General features: G+C 42.8%; 1 protein-coding gene across 1 annotated transcript in view; it reads right to left on the bottom strand.

The window, feature by feature from the left end:
- The window catches only part of CPAMD8 (C3 and PZP like alpha-2-macroglobulin domain containing 8), a 472,168-nt gene that overhangs the window by 397,780 nt on the left and 51,855 nt on the right, over window positions 1-22,533 (bottom strand). Inside the window, exons 4-6 of the mRNA XM_082260961.1 lie at window positions 13,062-13,227; window positions 12,198-12,250; window positions 5,556-5,573 (exon numbers count right to left, since the gene is read on the bottom strand). Coding sequence (XP_082117087.1) covers window positions 5,556-5,573; window positions 12,198-12,250; window positions 13,062-13,227 — 237 coding nt within the window. The remainder of the gene's footprint in view (window positions 1-5,555; window positions 5,574-12,197; window positions 12,251-13,061; window positions 13,228-22,533) is intronic.

A 22,533-nucleotide genomic window follows, 5' to 3' on the forward strand; every position in this document is an offset into this window, starting at 1 on the left:
GTCCCTCAATGAACACAGAGAAAAAGTTTTTTGCTAAATAAAAAAATCCTTTTTTCTCTTTTAATTATCGAAGGATACAGCAGAGACATAGAAGATCTTGACAACCAAGACGTCTCTAAGCAGTGTCTATCAAGAGGTGGGGAAAAAAAAGGAAACAACAACCACCTTTAAGCAAATGCACTACGCTGCCGCCTATGAGACTTTGCAACCAAAACAAGCATTTGCAGATGCAGCAACATCAACTTTATAAAATTTTGTGAAAGTGTCAATTAACAACCAAGTGGACGCCTTGCAAACTTTGGAGACAGACACCTGATGAAGAAAAGTTCATGATGTGCTAACTGCTCAAGTAAAAAAATAGGAAAATTAGGTGACTGATGTTTGATAACATAAGGCCAAACAATGGTCTGTCTAATCCATCTCTAGATAGTGGCCAAGGAGGCTGCCTAAATCTTGCATGGCTTCTGCACCCCACGACTACAAGAAGAGAAATTGTTTTACAAAATTTGTCCTAATGACATCAAAGCAATGAAAAAGAAAATTATTTTGAATGTGTCAGTCAGGAATAGAGAAAAGGAAGGATGATATGCTAATTAAGATGAAAAGCACACACTATCACCGGTGCATGTGACCTTGTGACTGATAGTGGCCTGAAAACATTTGCCCTCCTGCAGGAGAAGGCTCGACTTCCCTTTTGGGAATTCTTCCATTACTTTCAGATCTCTCGTTTTGTTCAGACGATCATACGTTCACACTCGTCTCTCACTAGTCTTTCCCTCTACGAAGGTATATGCAACTCTGACCCGAACGCCCCAGGCATTATATTGCGTTTGTACAATCATCTTACTTTCCCTTCAGCTAGCATGCCCTCCTATACTGCACAATGGTCTAGAGGCCTGGAGATTGACCTGGAGGCAGATGATTGGGAAGATATCTGGGCGACTACTAAATCTTCCTCTCAAAGCATTGTTGCACTTGAGAACAGTTATAAAGTTATGATGGTGTGGTATTTGGTCCCAGTAAGGATCTCTAAATGTCAACCAGGATACCCTCCTGTATTTTTCCGTGCTTGCGGCCAAGAAGGCACTCATGCCCATATCTTTTGGACCTGCCCTGTTGCGCAACAATTTATGGCTAATATTTTCAGAATGGCCTCCACCCTGATGAACACAACTCTAGACCCAGACCCGTCTCTCGCGCTGCTGAACCATAATACTCTGGACTGTACCAGAGCCCAGTTTTGTCTTATCCTGCAGGTTATGAAAGCTGCCAAACAAACCATAGCACGAGCCTAGAAGACCCCTGTACTGTGCACTGCCCAAACCAAACATAGAATAACCTAGGCCAAGATCCATAGTGAAATTGAAGCTACCATCCAAGACAAAATACCTAAGCATCTCAAAATCTGGCAACCCTGGGTTGACCACTTTCTACCTCCTGGTTTAGATGAGTATCTCCTCAAACCCTGAACCATCAGCCATTGTTAAAGCTCTGTCCTGTGCTGGTCAGGAGCCATCAGTCTCCACTTCCTTTCCTGTTTTCCTCTTTCTTTCTTACTTCTCTTGAACTATTGTCATAATTCCATGCCTTAACCCACTGGAACACGATATAGCGAGTTATTTCTTCATTATATCCCTTGTTCACCAGTGCTGATCACTTTGTGTTTTCTCAGTTACTGACTTCAATGTAACTTGTGTTTTTCTTTTGTTATAAGCTTGAAAGGCCTTGTGCCTCTACTTTTTGTTATGTAAGCTGTATATCCATTGTGCAAGTTCTGTACTGACAATTTTATTGGAGTACTTCCACTGCATGTATACTGTATAAGTGTTATACTTCACTATGGAGTAAACTTGTTCTTCTGTATAACTTCAATAAAAAGATTTTAAAGAAAGAAAAGCACACACTACCTTTAGCAGAAAAAAACTCTTGGACAAAGGACCCCCTTGTCCTGTGTAAAACCAAAAATGGACGCTAGAAAGACAAGGCTGCCAACAATGACACCCGCCACATTGAGGTGATGACCAAAAAAAGGACAATTGTTTTTTGCAAGAGTAACTATTGGAATTTCCTTAATATTACCAAACAGTGGTTTCTGCCGTACAGAAAGCACTAAATTCACATTCCACAGTGACATCAGAGGTCTGACTAGAGAAAATACACCTTGAATAATGTGACGAGACCCTTGCTCGCCCTGTCCGCTCTCCCGACACTCCTCTGTTTCTAGTCAGTCAGCTTGCAGATCGCATCGTCTGATGGTTCGGTCAACCAAGGATCCGGGATCCGAACTACAGCTATGTGCCGTTCGGAATCCATTAGAACAAACACCAAGCAGGCTGTATGTAAGTTCAAGCAGGAAGACAATTTATTGGAAGAACACAGCACACTTTATACAGAAAGAGGAATATCCATGCAAATGAGGGCTTGAAAATGAGTCAGTAGTGATTGGTCAGATAACTTTGACCAATGCAAGGAGACAGAAGCCCCAGGGGGCAATCAATGTACACAATAGTCAGACACAGAACAATGGTTGTCTAAAGAGCCCTGAATACACATTACTCTGTGTCAATACCTCCCTTAGCAGACAACAGGTGCGGTCATTAGCATTAGCCCACCTGACAATAGTTGAATGGGGAGCCACCCCAGACAGTCCGGCTCCTCAGAACTTCCTGGGATGACCATATTAGGAGAGGGCTTCCTGCTCAGAAACCTCATGGCAAAGGGAACAATTTACCTTGCTGACAAAAATGACGCAATTCAACCCCTCACCCATCTGTCCTTAAATTCCAGTGATGGTGAACACCATCACAAATAACACCTAAAATAAAAGTGATAATAAGCAAATAAGAGGACGAAGGTGGTTGAAAGAAGACCACGACTGCCGACACTTGACCTTTAATAGCACTTAGGGCTAGCTGTGGGTCCTAACCGCGACTCAATCGCTGGGTTTTACCACCCCCAACCTCACGAGGGCATGATGTACAGCTAATAGTATAGCCATTCAAAGGGGTTGATTTACTAAAAGCAAATAGACTGTGCACTTTGCAAAGTGCAGTTGCTCCAGAGCGTAGTAAATGAGCAGAAGCCCTGATGACTTCCATCATCCAATCATGTGCAAGCAAAAATGCAATTTTTTTATTTTCCTTACATGTGATTGGGTATTCTTTGTAAAGTGAAACTTTACCTCATTTACTAAGCTCTGGAGCAACTGCACTTGCAGAGCGCAAGTGCAATTTGCAAAGTGCAGAGTTTATTTGCCTTTAGTAAATCAACACCTCAGTGTCGCCAGATCAGTTTAGCTTTGAATCTTGTTCTGTGTTCATGATTGTCACCACACCGGACTAGTGCAGCTAGCAACAGTTTTCTTGATCACCGCCACAGTGTCAACAGACCAATGTATGCCAGCATCAGTGTTCCTTATCACCGCAAAACCAGTGTCACCTGACCAGTGTAAGCTAGCAACGGTGTCCCTGATTGTCGCCACATCAATCTCAGTGTCACCAGACCAGTGTAAGTCAGCAACAGTGTTGCTGATCCCCGCTACACAAGTCCCAGTGTCACCAGACCAGTGAAGCCAGCAATGGTGTTCCTGTTTACTGCCACACCAATGGACTGTTGCTTCTGCCTGCTGCCTGTACTGACACTGGCTTGGCCATTACTGTCTTTGTCTGGACCGATTCTTTACCTGTTTGCTGACCATGTCTCTGCCTGCCACTTGAATGAAACTATCTGCATGCCTGACTGACTAAGCTCCTGCGAGACACCAGTCCTAACCATACACTGCAGATAACTGCACTCCTGGAACCACAGGAACGCTTTTGTTCTTCTTTTCTTCAGCCTCCTGTACTTCCTGGCCAGGGAACATGGCATTCCTAGGGGAAGCTACGTACCAGTAGGCTAGGCTTGCTTGGCTTATATGAAATGGGACTGCTGTAGGTGACACTACACTAAGATATATTCCCAGAGCACTCGTATAGAGGTGACCTTTACAGTACTTTGGTTTTTATACAATTGGTTGATTTGTGTCATACACTAGATACAATGTCAGAAACATAATCAGTCCAAACAGTGGAAAAAATTTTACACTTGTGGTATCCCCTTACTTGGAGGAGTAGCAGAATCTGTTTTGGGGTGTTTTGTGAAAAAAAAAAACACATTTTTATTCAATATTTTTCAAAAACTTGTGGCAAAAAAATAAAGACTTCACCATGTCTCTTAGAAAATACCTTAGGGTGTGCGCATTCCAAAATGTGTTAATTTTGTGGGTGTTTCCAATTTTCAGAAATGTGATAGGTAGTCAAAAAATTAGATGTGTAATGTATGCCCCAGCAAAACCTGAAGGTATTCCTTGGATTTTGGGTCCCTCTATGTGGCTAGGCTGTAAAAAAAAGTCTCACATGTGGTATCACCATATTTGGGAGGAGTAGAGGAATGTGTTTTGGGGTATAATTTTAAGTATGCCTATGATGTGTGTTAGTACTATCTTATTAACTGAAGACTGTGTAAAAAAAAAATATATATATATATATATATATATATATATATATATTTTCACTTTCTTTGCTGCATTTTCCAAAAACTTGTAGCAAAAAAAATTCAATAGACTCACTATGCCTTTCAGAAAATACCCTGGGGTATTTTCTTTCCAAAATGTGGTTATTTTGTGGGTGTTTCTCCTGTCCTGGCATTTAGGGACTCTAAAAATGTGATAGGTAGTCAGGAAATTAGATACATAATTTATGCTCCTTAAAAGCCCAAAGGTGCTTCTTGGATTTTAGGTCCCTCTATGCACATAGGCTGTGAAAAAATCTCATACATATGGTATCCTCATACTCTGGATGCATAGCAGAGTGTGTTTTGGGGTATAATTGTAAGTATGGCTATGCTGTGTGTGGAAAATAACGTGTTAAATTGACGGCTTTTTAAAAAAAATTGTGACAAAAAAACAACTTAAAAAATCTCATCATCGTTGAATTTATAAAAAAAAATAAAAATCTCATCAGTCCTCTTACTAAATACTTTGGACTGTCTACTTTCTCAAAAGGGGTAATTTGGGGGGTATTTGTACTGTCCTGGCATTTTTGGGCCCAAAGAAATGAGTTGGTCGGTACATCAGGAATGATTAATTTTCAAATATATACTGTATACTATAGTTATTTTTACCAATGAAATAAGTCAGAATACATGCTAGCCTAAATTTAAGAAGAACGATTATTTATTTGCTAAATTTTGTAACAAAAAACTAATATAAACTTTTTTTGCAAAATTTTTAGTCTTTTTTCTTTTCATAGCAAAAAAATAAAAAAAACAGTGATGATTTAACACCACCAAAAGAAAGCTCTATTTGTCTCAAAAACATGATTTAAAATTAATTTGAATACAATGTTGCATGCCTGAGTATATATATGTCATTCAAAGTGTGATCGTGCTGGAATTTGCAAAAATTGGCCGGACGGTTAGGGGGGTGAAACAGCTTAGTCTTAAAGTTGTTAGAGAACAAAAGAGAAATAACGTGTGACTTCTGTGTGAGTATTAAAAAACACACATACTGTACTTACCAAGATGTATGCGTTAACCTGAAAATACAAGAACATTAACAAAATCAGAACTCTATATAATATAAAAGGTTCTAAATTCAATTCTATACTATTAAATAATAATATTATTCTTAAAAAGATTATTTTTGTAAAATGTATAAATATTGGAAAAATATCAATAAGGGCCTGTTCACAACTGCAATTGTTTTAGTAACACGTGCGTCACAACCTATGATGTGAAATGGCACTTAGAGTAAATGCTATTTTATACCTAAATAAAAAAAAAACGGAATTTTTGTAAAATCTTACCGTAAAATTCCTTTCTCTGAGTCCTCCAACAGTCACCGCCCACTCATACAGTCGTCACCAATGGGTATTGATTTCCGCTCCGCAGGAGTAGCTAGGCATAAGACTTGTTAGTAACAAAAGCTTTTAGCATAGACACACCCATGGGGGCTGTCCCACTGGTCAATACCCCCCCTGCATTAAGCCATCCCAACTCAGTTTGGTAGCATAGCAGTAAGTGTACCAGAAAACCCCAAAAGAGGGGCGGGGGCGGCGACTGTCGAAGGACTCAGAGAAAGGTAAGATTTTACAAAAATTCAGTTTTCTCTTACGTCCTCCGACAGTCGCCGCCCACTCATACAGTCGTCACCAATGGGACGTCCCAAAGCAGTGAAGACATGAGGGGTGGGAGACGCAACCGTAGAAAAGGCAACGCAGTACCCACATCAGAGAAAGGAACCTTACATACGCAGTAAGAGAACCTTCTGGGCAACGGAAAAGGCTCAACAGGAGCAACAGCCCAGGAAAGCAAATAACCCAGGGGATAAACAACCCCAACAGCCAGGGACCCACAAAACAACAAGGGTCCCCTATGGCACTGCCGCACTGAGAACTTTGCGGCCAAAGGAGGCATCAGCCGATGCCAGAACATCCACCTTATAGAATTTGGAAAAGGTGTGCACCGACGACCAAGTCGCAGCCTTGCACACCTGGGCCACCGAGGCCTGATGCCGGTAGGCCCAGGACGTACTCAATGATCTGATAGAGTGCGCCTTAACAGGGAAGGGTGGAACCCGTTCCTTCAAAGCATAGGCCTGTACAATGGTCTGTCTGATCCATTTGGTAATGGTCGCTGCAGACGCAGCCATGCCCTTCCGAGGTCCCTCAGGAAGGACAAAGAGGGAATCCGATTTCCGAAAGGATTCAGTGGACGACAGGTAAACCCTGATCGCCCTGACAACATCCAAGGAATGCAATGCAACCTCCTTAGGATGCTTCGGCTTCACACAGAGTGAAGGCAAAACAATGTCCTCGTTAAGGTGAAAGTCAGAGACCACCTTAGGGAGTAAAGACGAATGAGGTCGCAAGACCACCTTGTCCTTGTGAACCACCAAGTAAAGAGAGCGGCAAGACAACGCCGCCAGCTCCGACACTCTGCGAGCCGAAGTGATCGCCACTAGAAAGACAACCTTCTTAGACAGAAGAGGCAACGATATCTCCCGGATGTTTTCAAAGGGAGCACGCTGCAACACGGACAGAACCAAGTTCAAGTCCCAGGGAGGTAAAGGCTCCCTCCGAGGAGGGGCCAAATGTCGCACGCCTTGAATGAAGGTGCGATTTAAGGAATGAGACGCCACAGGGCGCTGAAAAAGAACAGCCAGTGCAGATACCTGGCCCTTTATCGTGGCCAGCGCCAGGCGCTGGTCCACACCAGTCTGAAGGAAAGCCAACACTCTCGTCACTGAGTATGAGCGAGGAGAGAACCCCCTGGACTCACACCAGGCAAAATAAGCTTTCCAGGTGCGGTAATAAATCTTACCAGACGAGGCTTTCCTAGCCTTGATTAAAGTAGGAATGACCTCTGGGGAGAGACCCCTGTCTCTCAGGACCTGGCTTTCAACAGCCATGCCATTAAAGCCAGCGACTGTAAAGCAGGATGGAAGATCGGTCCCTGAGACAGTAGATCTTCCCGCAGTGGTAGCCGCCAAGGAGGCTCGACCGCTAGGTGAACGATGTCCGCGTACCAGGACCGTTCCGAGGCCAGCCTGCGAAGGAACCTGGACAACAACTGAATCTGAGGAAAGGCATACATCAGACGATACTGATGCCAAGGGGCCACCAACGCATCCGAGGCGTCCGCCCGAGGATCGCGCGTTCTTGCCACGAACCTTTCCACCTTTGTGGTTTAGCCGAGATGCGAACAGATCCTCATCTGGGGATCCCCACTTCGCACACAGCCTTTGGAAGACCTCTGGGTGTAGGGACCATTCCCCCTGGTCCAGGGTCTGGCGGCTCAGATAGTCGGCCTGCCAATTCTCCACACCCGGAATATGAACTGCCGATATTTCTGGGACATGAGTCTCGGCCCAAGACAGAATGCCGGTCACCTCTCAGGCCGCCCGGGCACTCCTGGTGCCCCCTTGGTGGTTCATGTAAGCCACCGCGGTAGCATTGTCCGTCTGTACTCCGACCACTGGAGGAGACAGAGCTTGATCGCTCTTAATTCCAAAATGTTGATCGGAAGGGAGGATTCCTCCGCCGACCAAATGCCCTGGGCAGACAGGTTGCCCAGGACTCCACCCCAGCCCGACAGGCTGGCATCCGTGGTAATCACTGTCCACAGTAACGGACGGAAGGATTTTCCTTCCGACACAGCCGAGGACTGAAGCCACCACAGAAGATCCCCTCTGGTCTGGCGACTCAACGAGACCCTCAGATCCAAGGACTGAGGAAGTCTGTCCCACCTGGCCAGAATCCCCGCTTGGAGAGATCGAGTGTGAAACTGAGCAAACGGGATCGCCTCGAAGGCTGATACCATCAACCCCAGGCACCACATACAGGTCCTGAGCGACGAGGACTGGTTGTCCCTGAGGGACCTGACCTCGTTTTGAAGGGTCTGGAGCTTGTCCTCCGGCAGAAAAACCTTCGCTTGAGCGGAGTCCAGAACCATTCCCAGATAGGGAAGGAGACAACGTCGACTTCTGAACGTTGATGGTCCAACCGAACTCCCGAAGCGTCTGCACCGTAGTTGACAGATCGCACGTCAGGCTCTAACTGGCACTCGATCTTAACAGGAGATCGTCCAGATATCCCAAGACCGCAATGCCCTGTGCCCTCAACAGGCCCAGAACAGGCGACAGCACTTTGGTAAAGACCCTTGGAGCCGAAGCGAGACCGAAAGGTAACGCTACAAACTGATAATGGTCCTCTGCAATGGCGAACTGGACGTACCTCTTATGACCCTCGAAAATGGGGATGTGAAGGTAAGCATCCTTCAGGTCGATAGAGGCCAGGAATTCCCCTGGACTCAGGGAGGCCACCACTGAGCAGAGGGATTCCATGCAGAACTTCCGAACGCGCATGAAGCGGTTCAGAGCTTTCAAGCCCAGGATAGGACGCACCTTGCCCTCCTTTCTGGGCACAGTGATCAGATTGGAGTAAAACCCCCGAACCGGGACAATAACCCCCTGAGCCAGGAGATCCTGCACCGCTTGATGCAGGTCCTGTAAACGCCCTGGGGTCAACTGAAGATTTGAGGGAAAAAATCTGTCCGCCGGCCGTGAAAGGAATTCGATCTTGTATCCTGATCGAATGATTTCCTGAACCCACCTGTCCGGAATACGGAGCAGCCAAGGTTGGAGGAAACCACGCAAACGTCACCCCACCCCTGAAACGGGTGAGGGCGTCCCTTCAGGCGGAGGCGGGCTGAGCCGCCGTACCGGCATGGCCGGACTTTTGCTTACCCGACCAGGGTTTCTTCTGGCCACTTTGGCCCTTGAAGGGTTTGCCCTTAAATTGTGACTTAAAGGCACGAAAGGACCCCTGAGTGGGTCTAGAGGCGGAACCCCGCTTGCCGCGAAAGGACTTATTATTCAGATTCTGGGGCAGCAGAGTGCTTTTGCCCCCAGTGACTCCTTTCACCAAAGTATCCAAGGCCTCGCCAAAAAGGCGAGACCCAGCATAAGGAAAGTCAGCCACTGTTTTCCGTGACGTCTGGTCAGCCGACCAGCTCTTCAGCCAGATCAGTAGACGGTTAAGCACCGTGACACTAAACAGGCGTGCAGCTAACAGGGCCTAATTCAAGGCCGCATCGCACAAAAACATGACCCCTTGATGAATTTGGTCCACCATTTCCAGCGTAGCAGGTGGAGCAGCGTCAGACACGAGAGTGCGTCTAATCACCTTGGTCCAGTCCGCCACCGCCTGAGCCACCATGACAGAAGCGAAAATAGGTTTGAGCATAGAGCCCGCCACCGTATAGGCATGGCGGGCCAAAGACTCCAACCTCCTGACTGGGAGAAAGGCTGGAGGCTAATGTAAATACAGCCGCCTGTCATTCTCCCCTGTGTAAAAATGGCGATCACACGGTTCTACTATGTAGGACCGTTGATCTCTGTTCTTACACAAGTAGCCACATCCAATCAGAGTTAGAAACACGACCCTAGGGACACACATAACCCCTCCCTCTCAAAAAAAAGTTAACCCCTTCACTGCCAGTGTAATTTTACAGTAACAGTGCATATGTATAGCACTGATTACTGTAGTAATGTCACTGGTAACCCCAAAAGTGTCAAAAATGTCAGTCAAGGGTCCGATCTGTCCGCCGCAATGTCGCAGTCCCGCAAAAAAAATCGCAGATCGCTGCCATTACTCGTTAAAAAACAAAACAACAAAAATGACAAAAATCTTTCCCTTAGTTAGTAAACGCAATAACTTTTGCGCAAACCAATCAAAATACGCTTTTTGCGATTTTTTTTTTACCAAACATATGTAGCAGAAAACAAATTGGCCTAAAATGTTAAAAAATTTAGATTTTTACATTTTTTTTTCTGGGAATTTCATATAAAAAAAAATGTGAAAAATATTAGTATTTTTGCAAAATTGATGCTATTTTTTTCTTTATAGCGCATGATCAAAAAATCGCACAGGTGATCAAATACCACCAAAAGAAAGCTCTGTTTGTGGGAAAAAAAGGACGTAAAATTCGTTTAGGTACAGCGTCACACGACCGCGCAATTGTCCGTTAAAGCAACGCAGTGCCGAATCGCAAAATAGGCCCTGGTCAGGAAGGGGGTAAAATCTTCCTGGGCTTAAGTGGTTAAAGCTGATCTTCAGCTTTTAGTGAACATTAAATAGTTATTTTGGGATCAAGCTGCTCCAAATTAACTACATACAGTAATATAGCACTGTGTTCTGGCAAAGGGATGAGAACTTCCAAAGCTTCCTCTGATTGCCTGAGTCAGATATCATGATGTCATCCACCCACCTCTTTGTCTCAGCCAAACAGAGAAAGCTTTGTATTCATTCACAAAATACAAAGCTTCCTGTGATTGGCTAAGTAGCACTCAGCCTGACTCAATTGTGTACGGGGAGTGGGATCCCTATCCTGCTGCCAGAACACTTTGCTGTATACTGTATATTATTGAGGTTACATACAACTTATACAGCACACACAGCCACTGCATCTGTTTGTGAAGTAAATAGTTTGTTTGGAGGACCAGTCTGGTCCAAACAAACTATTTAAACTTAAAGCATAACTCCACTTTTGTTGAGAAAAAAACATTCCCCTCTGGGTGATCTCTGTACATTACAAGGATTTTAACAAACTTTGTTGCAGATTCCAACCTTTTGTTATTCTGAAGAAATCCCTGTTTGTTCCTCTGTGCCTCTGTGCTGAGTGGGTCAAATGGGAGTGGTTTCATAATTATCTATCAGCTGTGGCAGCTGCAGGGCTTTAATGAGAAAAGCTGCTGGGCCTGCATCCCTTTAGACGTGTTCCTATTGGGAGTATCTCACCAAAAATGATATTTTTGTTGCATGGGATGCCAGAAATCTGACATGCATCTTAGGCAGACTTCAAGGAAAATTGGTGAGCCAATCACACAAGCAGGAAATTATGTTTCTGGGGTGTGGTCAGTACACATTCTGTGTACAGAACAGCTCCAGGTAGCCATATTGCATTGCAATTTCAGAAAATTATAACAGCTGGAGACTGAAAAGGAAAGGTCATTTTTAATAACATTCAATTACAATATGATGTCGCAATTGTATACGCTATATTGTTTTTCTTTATTTACTATTTTTTTCCCACAAAAGTGGAGTTACCCTTTAACTAAAACATGGAGATCAGCTTTAGGCATAAGAGAGCTGAAAGACTTCTCAACATTCAACAAGTCAGAGATGTTATCAGGTGTCAGTTAATCATTGGTACTGATTTATGAAAATAAGAGTGAGCCCTCGTTTTATATTGGAGGCAGGTTTGAAATCGTGCGAGTTCAGCTGAACGTGCACAATTCCAAACCTACATTTTATTGCGCGTATTCGGGGGCGATTTGAAAGACATCTGTGCGGGTTCATGCACAGATGTTTTTTGAGATCGCACCCGAAGCCGCCTGAAGTAGTGCAGGAACGACTTTTAAAAAACCAATTAGGACAGTGCCGTTGCCAGCAATAGGCTGCAATTTGGCATGCGATTTTACACGTCAAATCGCCCCCATGTGAACGGGGTCTAAAAGGTAAGTCAACGCTGCTGCCTTGTTTGGTAGATTTTGACATCCACCCTCAAACCTGCTCTGGTATCTGATTCATTCCTAGAAACAAGAATCAATTTTTTGCTCTCGTTTTCAAAAAGCAGGCCATTTGCTTCCAATTTCTTACCTTTTCACTTGCAGGTCGTAGATTCGGTGTCACCATATACATATTGATCATCACTATAAATAGAAATGTCAAGAGACACAGGTGAAATTTGATTAAAAAATGCAATTCTGTTCCATCTCACAAACCAATAATTGTAAAGTTGATCTCCAGCCAAAATGTTTTCTACTCTTGGATAGATTAGGAAAGGGTTACCTGAAGGGTTTACTGTCTGTGTCATGGCCAGGGAAGTTTTACCTCTCTATCAGCCCTTTGCGACCATTGTCATAAGAAAATGAGAGGATAACAAATGTTTTATGGCTATAACAGGTACAGGAAACAAGAGGAAATCTTGTCCAGTGACAACTGTCAATGGTATGAATTCTCCCATCATGTTGTGTCCCTGGAGCAGAACGTAAAGAGAAATTTCCCTAATGATTTCCAGGTTTCAATAAAAACCAGACAGAGGTTCTAAACATTCCCCACTCTATAGAAATCTAGAAAAGCTTTTGATTGGAGTTCTGCTTTGATTAGTACCTAATGCTGTTTAATTTGCCAAGCTTAAAATGGCAAACCTGTGAGGACAATTTGTGATGTTTCCGTTTTTTTTCAGTCTGTATAGAAATACTGCTTTGCAATCGTCTACAGCAGAAATAAGGGCACAATATTTTCAAAAGACATTCAGCTGACAAAATACAAAAATACTATATATCTGTAGATCTTGTAAATGTGATGTTCCTCCAACATGCCTATTGTATAGCAAACACTTATAGCATAAAAGCGAAGAGACATGAGACAGTCACAATATTGACACAGGGTGATCCAGCCATTAATTGTTAACTTTTTGTTTTGCTCCAAATACATACAACATATGTGTACATTTCTCACCTTTTTGCTTTGGTTTATACACTGGTTTATCGGTCTGTATAAAGAGTGATAATCCTTTGCTATCCACTGTAACAGTTGTAGAGTTGTGAAAAATAAGTCCTCCATCATTTAGGTGACGGTTACCCCAAACTTTTAGGTGCGCTTGACCTCTCAGCCCTGGTGGAACCTGCAAAATATCCCAGAACGGACAGTCCTGTTAATCTTCATGATGAAGTTCAAACCCGTTCTGTATCACTCTGATAAAATTGAGCAACAATCAGCAGTCATAACTCATTTTTCATGTTTTTAGGAAAGAAATATATCCTGCTGAGAAAGTCTGCCTGCCAGTTTTTAACCCTGGGAATATGCACTGCAGAAATAGCTGGATTATGAAACGCCTAGGAGGCCAACTGGTTCTCTAGAGGGTTTCCAAAACCAAAGATATTAGGCATTTTAAACCCCTGTTGGGCCAATATTAGGCATTCTTAACCTTAGTTGGACCAACTGAGGCATAAAATGATGCAGAACTGAAGTAAATGCCTCTGCTGTAACAGGAATGAGCTCTCTAAAGATTGAAAAAAGGGGGGGGCGGAGGAATTCACAGGAGTATTCAACTGAGAATTGAGGAAATCTCAATCCTTCTCTGTACCAAGCTGGACTTTGAACATTAGGTCATGATTAGGCGGGTTACTCACATTTGCAGGGCAACCGCTGTTTAATGCCAGACATGTTTCTAACAGAAGCCACCCACCTTCTTCAGGAACACTCACAGAAAAGCCCCAATACAGCATATGGCTCGCTAGCCACTCACTCAGGCCTGGTTGATGCTAGTGTAATCTCAGATGCGACTTGAGTCACCCAGAATCGCATGACAATGGAAATCATATTTTTTTAATGGTGTCCGTTCACATCAATGTGACTCAGAACAGAACAATTTTGGAAAAGGTTCCTGTACTACATTGGTGTGATTCCAGTGCAGTATACAAGTAAAAGAAAAACCTTATCAAGGTTGCATCCTACACATTCGCACTGAAAGTCAGATCAAAATAGTATCGCAGCAATGTGAACCTAGCCTAAACATGAGTCCTTAGATAAGGGGACAGAAGAAAAACTGCTGCATCTCTGGTACAAATAACTGCAAGGAATTGATAAACTGGCCTTTACTTAAAAGTGGAGTCTTGTCCTAACTGAAACACATACCCAACGTGGCTAGCCACTCACAAGAAGTGAGAGTTTAGAGACAAGGGCAGGTGAACTGCTACAGATCTGGTCCCAAACAACTGGGGAAAAAGGGCCCACATAAACTGTCCAGAGCTGAAAAGCAGAGTCCTATGCTAGCTGGAATATAGACAGGTTGTGTTTCAGTTAGCTTGTCATGTACAGTATGCTATCACACAGGGGGCTAATGCGCCCCCATGTGATAGCAATAAAGTTGAGTGAAAAAAGTAACATACTTTAAATTAAAAAAAAAAAAAAGGCACAAAAAAAATGTGGCTATGCACGAAAAAGACGGTTAATGATGCATAGCACCACACATTTACCAGAGCAAGAGTATTGTAGAGCCATCATTGACAGATAACTCTAACCTGATGGGTACATGCCATTTTATTGCTTGACATGTTTGGTATCTACTTACTCAATACAACCTCATCTTTTATATTTTACCAAAGATAGGTAATATATTTTCTTTGTGAGCACTAACCTTAACTTTAGTGTATGGTTTACTGAAATTGTGATGTTGCCTCCCTACCTATCCCAAATAGCAAACACCTAATATTCACTGAAAAAAAACAAGGCATTCTGTGAATGGAAGCAGTGCAGAACAAGTGAGCCCCTATGGCTACAATACAGAAGGGTGGTTAAAGTGATGTTAAGGATATTTTGTTCAATTTTTTAAAATAACAAAAATATGCTATATTTACCTGCTCTGTGCAATGTTTTTTGCACAGAGCAGCCCTGATCCTCCTCTTCTTGGGTCCCAGCTTCTGCTCCTGGCCCCTCTTCTTCTCCGAGTGCCCCCATAGCAAACTGCTTGCTATGGGGGCACGCATGCGTCCTTGCTCCCAAGCCGTGCTCTGTTTGTCCATAAGACATACAGAACGAAACTCGCCCCCCCCTCCCTCACTGGCTGTGAGCTGTGATTGACAGCAGTAGGTGCCAATGGCTCTGGATTGCGATCAAAGTACTAGAAGGGGCTGTGAGGGGAGCTGCGTAATGAAGGTTTTTTATGCATGAAGGTAAAAAACCTTCAGCCTTTAGCATCGCTTTAAAGAGATCCTAACATAAAATGCCAGTAAAAGCACAGAAAAACAAGAATTTTATTTGAGGATTTTAGGAATGTTCTCTTAATAGATATTGACTGGTATTTTATTGTTTAAAAAAACAAACCAGTTAAATTCATACTGATATTGTATACAAAGTTTCAATATATTCTATACCATTCACTGGCTAAATATCTTAATAACTAGGTTAATGTGATGTTGTCAGGCACTGTACTGTACAAACTGCTCCATCATGTAGCTGACCCTCCTTTGTAAATGACTAATATGTGATACAGGCGTCCCCCTGCTTACAAATGCTCTCTCATGGCTCCCATCCCGCCACCTACACACATTCATGTCACATCTCACAGCATGACTCTCCCTGTGCTCCGCGCCCTTTCACAGGGGAATAATTTAACCACAAAAAGCTAAAAAATGGAAAATGTGATACACTCTTTCATTTGTGTATTTATTTCTATTGCGTTTGCTGTGGTAATTTACTTTCCTATGTACAATAGTACAAAATAAGTGGGTGCTAAAAATATAAATATATATACACACACAGTATTTCAGGCTTAGTTTCTTCACATGTAGCATTTGTACTTTGCTGAAACGCTTTCAGTCCACGAGAAGAAAATAGAAGTGTAAAATGTGAAAGCAGCTCTAAATGCCTTGTTCTAATTTATCCAAATTAACAGCATTTTATTCTTTAAAAAATGGCCATAATTTTAGATTACAAATTCATTTGAATACAAATATTTTTCAGATAAAAAAAAAAAACAGAAAGGCTAAAAGATGCATGAGTTGTAGAGAGATTAAACTCTCATTAAAAAATCTATTCAAATATGTATGTATTCCTAAAAAAAAAAAAAAAAAAAAGGTGCCTTCTATTGCTCCTCCAAATACCTATAGCCTCCTCCAAATATTCATGGCTTCCAGGAATATAACCACCTTTTTTTTTGCTTGCTACTGCAAAGGAATAGGGACTATGGACTATGAACTATGGGATCTGTATTGTGAACAGAGCAGTGCACATTACCTCAACTAAGGTGCACAGCTCATTCCAAACAAATGGAAGAAAAGGGGAAAAAGGAGAGGGTTGCGGAGCTCATGGAAAACATTACATGGAGGCAGAAGAGCATGGTAAGAAACTATTTCATGAAAAACAGATTACAGGACCATTAAGTAATGTATATGTATGGAGTAGCTACACCCAGACCCTAGAGAGTGAATGCAGGCCAAGGGCTACCAAACCTGTAATCTGTATCTAGGTAAACGGTAACCACGTAAATCTGGAAAGAATTTGGTTTTCTGCCAGGATACTACTGCAGTGAATATCACTAACCTAGCTAAAGTCCAAACACTTTCCTATATGCATTACAGAGTTGACAAGCACAAGTAGAATACAGTTAACAAGCATAGTTTTAAAAATTAGATTTATGGGTATAATATAATGTGTATATACTGGACATTAGTGATCGACCGATATCGGTTTTTCGTTGCCGATACCGATATTTTTGCCAATGCATATCGGTATTGGCCGATATTTTCGTACATTTACAAATTTTTTTATTTTTTTTATTTATTACTTGACAGGTACTCTTGCAGACAAAGAGAGACAGGGCGCTCAAACAACCAGTGGATGAAAAGCCTGTGTATAACCTCAGCAGCTCCGATGGGGACTCCTGGGTGCAGAGTCAGATCAGTGAGAAGGCTGGAAGTTAGGGAGTGCTTCTGGTAATAATTGTATTAATGAAATCAGTCACAAACACCTGATGGTAAATGGCATAGTGGTGGAAAACACGTAAAAAAGGCTCCACTCCAGGCAAAGGTACAATAACACACAGTTTATTGCATAAAATCAATAGAAGTTAAAAACACACACTGGTCGGATGTCGGGCTGGGCCCGTGTACTTGCCCCCACCGCCGATGTACTGCTAGCTGGGTTTCTGGCCAGTGTCAACGTCACCAGCAGGCGTCGATGCCGTCACAAGGATGGATGGAAGCTTGATGTGACAGGTCTCCGGGTGGACCAACAGTACACCGATACAGGAAACACTTGGCCGGACAGCTGAAGCGGTGGCGGCGCGGAAGATGACGTCACTCCACACAAGAGACAGGGAGGAAGAACCTACGACTCCTACAGTGGAAAAGCCAACGGTCCCGTCACCATCCGTCACGGGGCCGATACAGATATATCAGCAAAAGTCAATATCGGCCCTCGATATATCGGCCTTGCCGATAATCAGTCGATCCCTACTGGATATATCTATGTTTTGAGTTAATTAGCTGATTAACCACTTCAATACAGGGCACTTTCACCCCCTTCCTGCCCAGGCCAATTTTCAACTTTTAGCGCTGTTGCATTTTGAATGACAATTGCGCGGTCATGCAACACTGTACCTACACCAAATTTATGTAATTTTCCCCCCACAAATAGAGCTTTCTTTTGGTGGTATTTGATCACTGCAAGGTTTTTTCTTTTTTGCTAAACAAATAAAAAAAAAAGACCGAAAAGTTTGAAAAAAATAATTTTTTTTTGTTTATGTTATACAATTTTGTAAATAAATACGTTTTTTCCTGCATTGATGAGCACTGATGAGGCTGCACTGACAGGCACTTATGAGGAGGCACTGATGGGGTGGCACTGATAGGCGGCACTGATATGTGACACTGATAGGTAGCACTGATATGCAGCATTGGTGGGCACTGATAGGCGGCACTGCTGGGCACTGATAGGAGGAATTGATGGGCACTGATAGGTGGCACTGATGGGCACTAATGGGCACTGATAGGCGGCACTGGTGGGCACTGATAGGCAGCACTGATCAGCACTGACGGGCAGCACTGATGGGCACTGATAGGCAGCACTGATTGGGCAATAATGGGCACTGGTGGGCGGCACTGATAGATGGCAATGATGGGCACTGGTGGGCAGCACTGATGGGGAGGGCATTGGTGGGCTCCCTGAGCCCTGATTGCCATCCCTGGTGGCCATAGTGGGCATCCCTGGGGTCATGGGTGGGCATCCCTGGGGTCATGGGTGGGCATCCCTGGTGGTTCTAGTGGCACCCCCCGAGGGTCTGCACTGGTAATCAATGATCAGCACGTACTGAGGAAAGCCAATCAACGGCTCTTCCTGTGTACTATGTGACCAGCCGTGATTGGACACAGCTGGTCACATGGTAAAGAGCCTACGTCAATAGGCTCTTTACCGAGATCGGAGATGCGGTGTGTCAGTGTGACACGCCGCATTACCGATCGCCGCTCTGCGCGCCCCCCGGGGCGCATTATCCTGCCGCCGTCATATGATGTCCGGTCAGGATAATGCAACAACTTTCCCGCTGTCAATCGCCTATAGGGCGGGCGGGAAGTGGTTAAAGTGTGACATTATGAGTCTACAATATTTAACTTTTTTACAATATTCAAATTTTCTGAGATACTGAATTTTGGGTTTTCAATAGCTGTAAGCCGTAATCTTCAATATTAAAAGAAAGAAATGTTTGAAATACTGTATATCACTATGTGTGTAATGAATCAATATACTGTATGAGTTTCACTTTTTGAATTGAATTACTGAAATAAATCAACTTTTTTTTTAATATTCTCCTTTTTAGAGATGCACATGTATGTATGTATGTATGTATGTGTGTGTGTATATATATTAAACTGGTCATGTTAAAAAAAAAATAAAAACCATTATTACAAAGAACAATTAGTTAAATTAAGACATGGTAAGAATCTTGTTTCATGTAGCAACCTTCAGGCAGTGAAATATATCTTTCAGGGACTGCATTATAGCTACTCTGGGCTAAATGTATCCAAAGTTCAAAATTTAGCTTTGGATAGAATGTGACTTTTTAGATCCTCGGTTGGATTTTATTGTTGTTGGTGATCTCAGTGGGAAGGCTGACCACCTCTGTTTGTCCTGGTGATCACTGTCAGTGCAACAAATAGTAGAGTTAGGCAGGCGTTCACACTGATGCGGTGCGATGTGTTTAGATTCTACATGCAATTTGGAGTGCCAGTGCAGTGCGATTTTTTGGTGTGATTTTTGCTTTTCAGATACGATTCTCACAGGCTATAGAGCTTAAGGGCTCTTTCACACGGGCGCTCCGTATGTCCGTATTTCATCCCATTTTTTGCGGATGAAAAACTGACATAATGCATGTGAATGGGATTGCGGATGTCAGCGGATGACCATCAAATTTTCGTCCTTTCAGTTCTGTCCTGTTTTTTGGAACGGAACAGAACCCTATATTTCTTCAGTTTAAAAAACGGAAAGGGATGCATAATCGGATGTCAGTGGTGTCATCCCCTGACATCCGCAATCCCCATAGACATACATTATGTCCGTATATCATCCGCAAATGGATGGGATGATATGCGCACACACGGAGCGAATGACACAAGTTTCATCCGTGTCCGTGAGATAAAAAAAAAAAGTGCTGCAGCGGAAAAAAAAATCGGAGCGGCCATGTGAAAGAGCCCTTAAATTGCACCACTTTGTACTAAACTCACACACGACCCTTTTTTGGAACCGCACCAGAATTGCACCACATCTATGTGACCAGCCTTCATAGGAAGCAATGTTTTTTCACTTGTCATGCGAATCTATGCGTTCTGGAAGGCATAAAAACCACATAAATTTAGCATAAGTGTGAACCGGGACTAAAGTGGTTGTAAAGGCAAAAGGTTTTTACCTTACTGCATTTCATGCAGTAAGGTAAAAACTTTCTGCATGCAGCTCCTCCTGCATCCCACCCCCCCCCCCCAAATAAATACCAGAGCCCGATCTTGATACAGCAATGTGCACAAGAGCCAAGGCTTTCTTGTTTCTCATTGGTTCAGATATAGTAGTGAAGCCATTGGCTCCCGCTGCTATCAATTAGAGCTAGTTACGAGGGAGCAGGTGGCAGGACCGAGTCCCGCTCTGTGTGTCTTATGGCTCGGGAGCATGCACGCACGAGTGGCCCCCACAGCAAGTATACATGATTATTTTATTAAAAAAGCAAAAAAAAGTTTACAATCACTTTAAATACAAAACTTTACAACTATTTTGGTTTATAGTTAATACTGTTTTGTTGTCTTCACTGAAGTGAAGGAGAATCTCCCTCTGGAAAACAGATTGTGTAATTAAAGTGCATCTAAACCCAAGAACAAATATTATATTATTGCATTTTTCTTTTGGTGATCCTACCAGTAACATACTTTCTGTCCTAAGAAGCTCACTTGCTGTACTGTATCTGGAGGAGCAGTGTTACTACCCTAGGTGAACTGGGAAGAGCTGAAAAGACATCTTGGGATTTCAGTGCAGCTCATGTAAAGTGCACAAGTAGATACATAGTCACCGAATTTCTGGCAAGATCATCAGGGGTTTTTGTTGCATTTTTCAAAGAGATATAAAAATCGGCTTTCAATGGTATTACTAACAGACCATTTCCATACACCTTACAATATAGTAGCAACTTCAACTCATAAAACTATTCCTTAAGGATTAAGATACCACGTTATATAAAAAATGCAGCTTTCATCAAATGGAAAAACAGCTGAAGCCTATTTTAAATGCAATCCCTATACAGTCTGAGGGCTGCAAAGAAGTATGCGGGCCATGTGACACCCAAAACACTCCAGTTTGACATGCCTACTCTAAGGGAAGCCAAGACCTGCATCCAACTGCTGTGAGCACCACTTGGTATATAGCATCCTGGTCCTGCTTTCCCACAGTTTATACAGCAGCGTGTGTTCATGGAGGTTAGCGAGCTAAATGGCACAAAATATCCAAGTCCATGATGACGGTTACAAATCAGTCCCCAATGTATATTGTTTTCAACAAAAAGCTTCAGGCTGTGTTCACATATATGCCAATTGGATACCTTTTTACCCGCATCCAATTTGCATAACATGTGAATGTGACAGGCTTTCACACATGTCCCGGATGGCCGCGGTGCAGTTTTGAAAAGGGTCCTTTGCGTTTTTCTGTCCAGGTCAGGTCGGACCCAAACTCGCTCATCCAAGTCTTTTATGGACCTTGCTTTGTGCACTGGTGCACAGTCATGTTGGAACTGGAAGGGCCATCCCCAAACTGTTCCCACAAAGCTGGGAGCATGAAATTGTCCAAAATGTCTTGGTATGCTGATGCCTTAAGGCAGAGATGTATAGTAACGAAGTAGAACTACTTAAGTACTGTACTTAAGTACCGAAATGCGGTATCTGTACTTTCCTAGAGTAGAATTTTTTTCTCCTACTTCTACTTTTACTTCACTACATTTTTTCCATGATTTCGATACTTCTACTCAAGTATTTTTTTTTTGTGCTGCATAGTTACTCGTTACTTTTAAAAAAATTACCACTGCCAGAACAGTAGATGGCAGGTTGCATAAAGCTCAAAAAAATGTGTATAATGTCATTTGTAAATCAGCGCATACGAAAATAAAGGCTGTGTATAATAAAAGCTGCTATACCAAATCTTTCCAATAAAAAGAAAATATGAAACAAACAAATAAATGGTGCTACAGCGCTTAAAGTGCATCAAGAAACTACTAACAAACACAGGTTAATCATTTGAATAAATCATTTGAAATAATAAAAAACAATATGATGTTCAAACTTTTGACTTCTTTCTTAATAACTACATAACACAGTACTTGTACTTCTACTTTCAGTACTTGAGTAGAATTTTTTTTTCAAAACTACTGGTACTTTTTACTTTTAGTACTTAAGTAGCAAATTTTTTGAAAAAACTACTTGCAATACTTAAGTAAAAAAAATGTTGAATACTTTAGTACTTCTACTTAAGTAACTTTTTCTGCGAGCACTTCCACTTCTACTCAAGTCACTTTTTGATCGAGCACTTGTACTTTTACTCAAGTAGAAATTTTGAGTACTTTATACAAGTCTGCCTTAAGGTGAGTGTTAAGTCTCATGTTTTGTTTTCTTTTTAAATAACAAACATGTTATACTTACCTCCTCTGTGCAGTGGTTTTTCACAGAACAGCCTGGATCCTCCTCTACTTGGGTCCCTCTTCGCTGCTCCTGGCCCCTCCCTCCTTTCAAGTGCCCCCAAAGCAAGCAGCTTGCTATGGGAGCACCCGAGCTGAGCTGCAACTCCGTGTATGCATTCAGACACATTCAGAAGCTGCCATTCGGCCCCGCCCCCTCTCTCTCTTGAATTGGCTAACTGACTTTAATTGACTTACTGTAAGTGTCTTAGCCAATCAGGAGGGAGAATC

This window comes from Pelophylax lessonae, assembly GCF_965119305.1.
Source record: "Pelophylax lessonae genome assembly, chromosome: 1".
Classification (NCBI taxonomy): domain Eukaryota; kingdom Metazoa; phylum Chordata; class Amphibia; order Anura; family Ranidae; genus Pelophylax; species Pelophylax lessonae.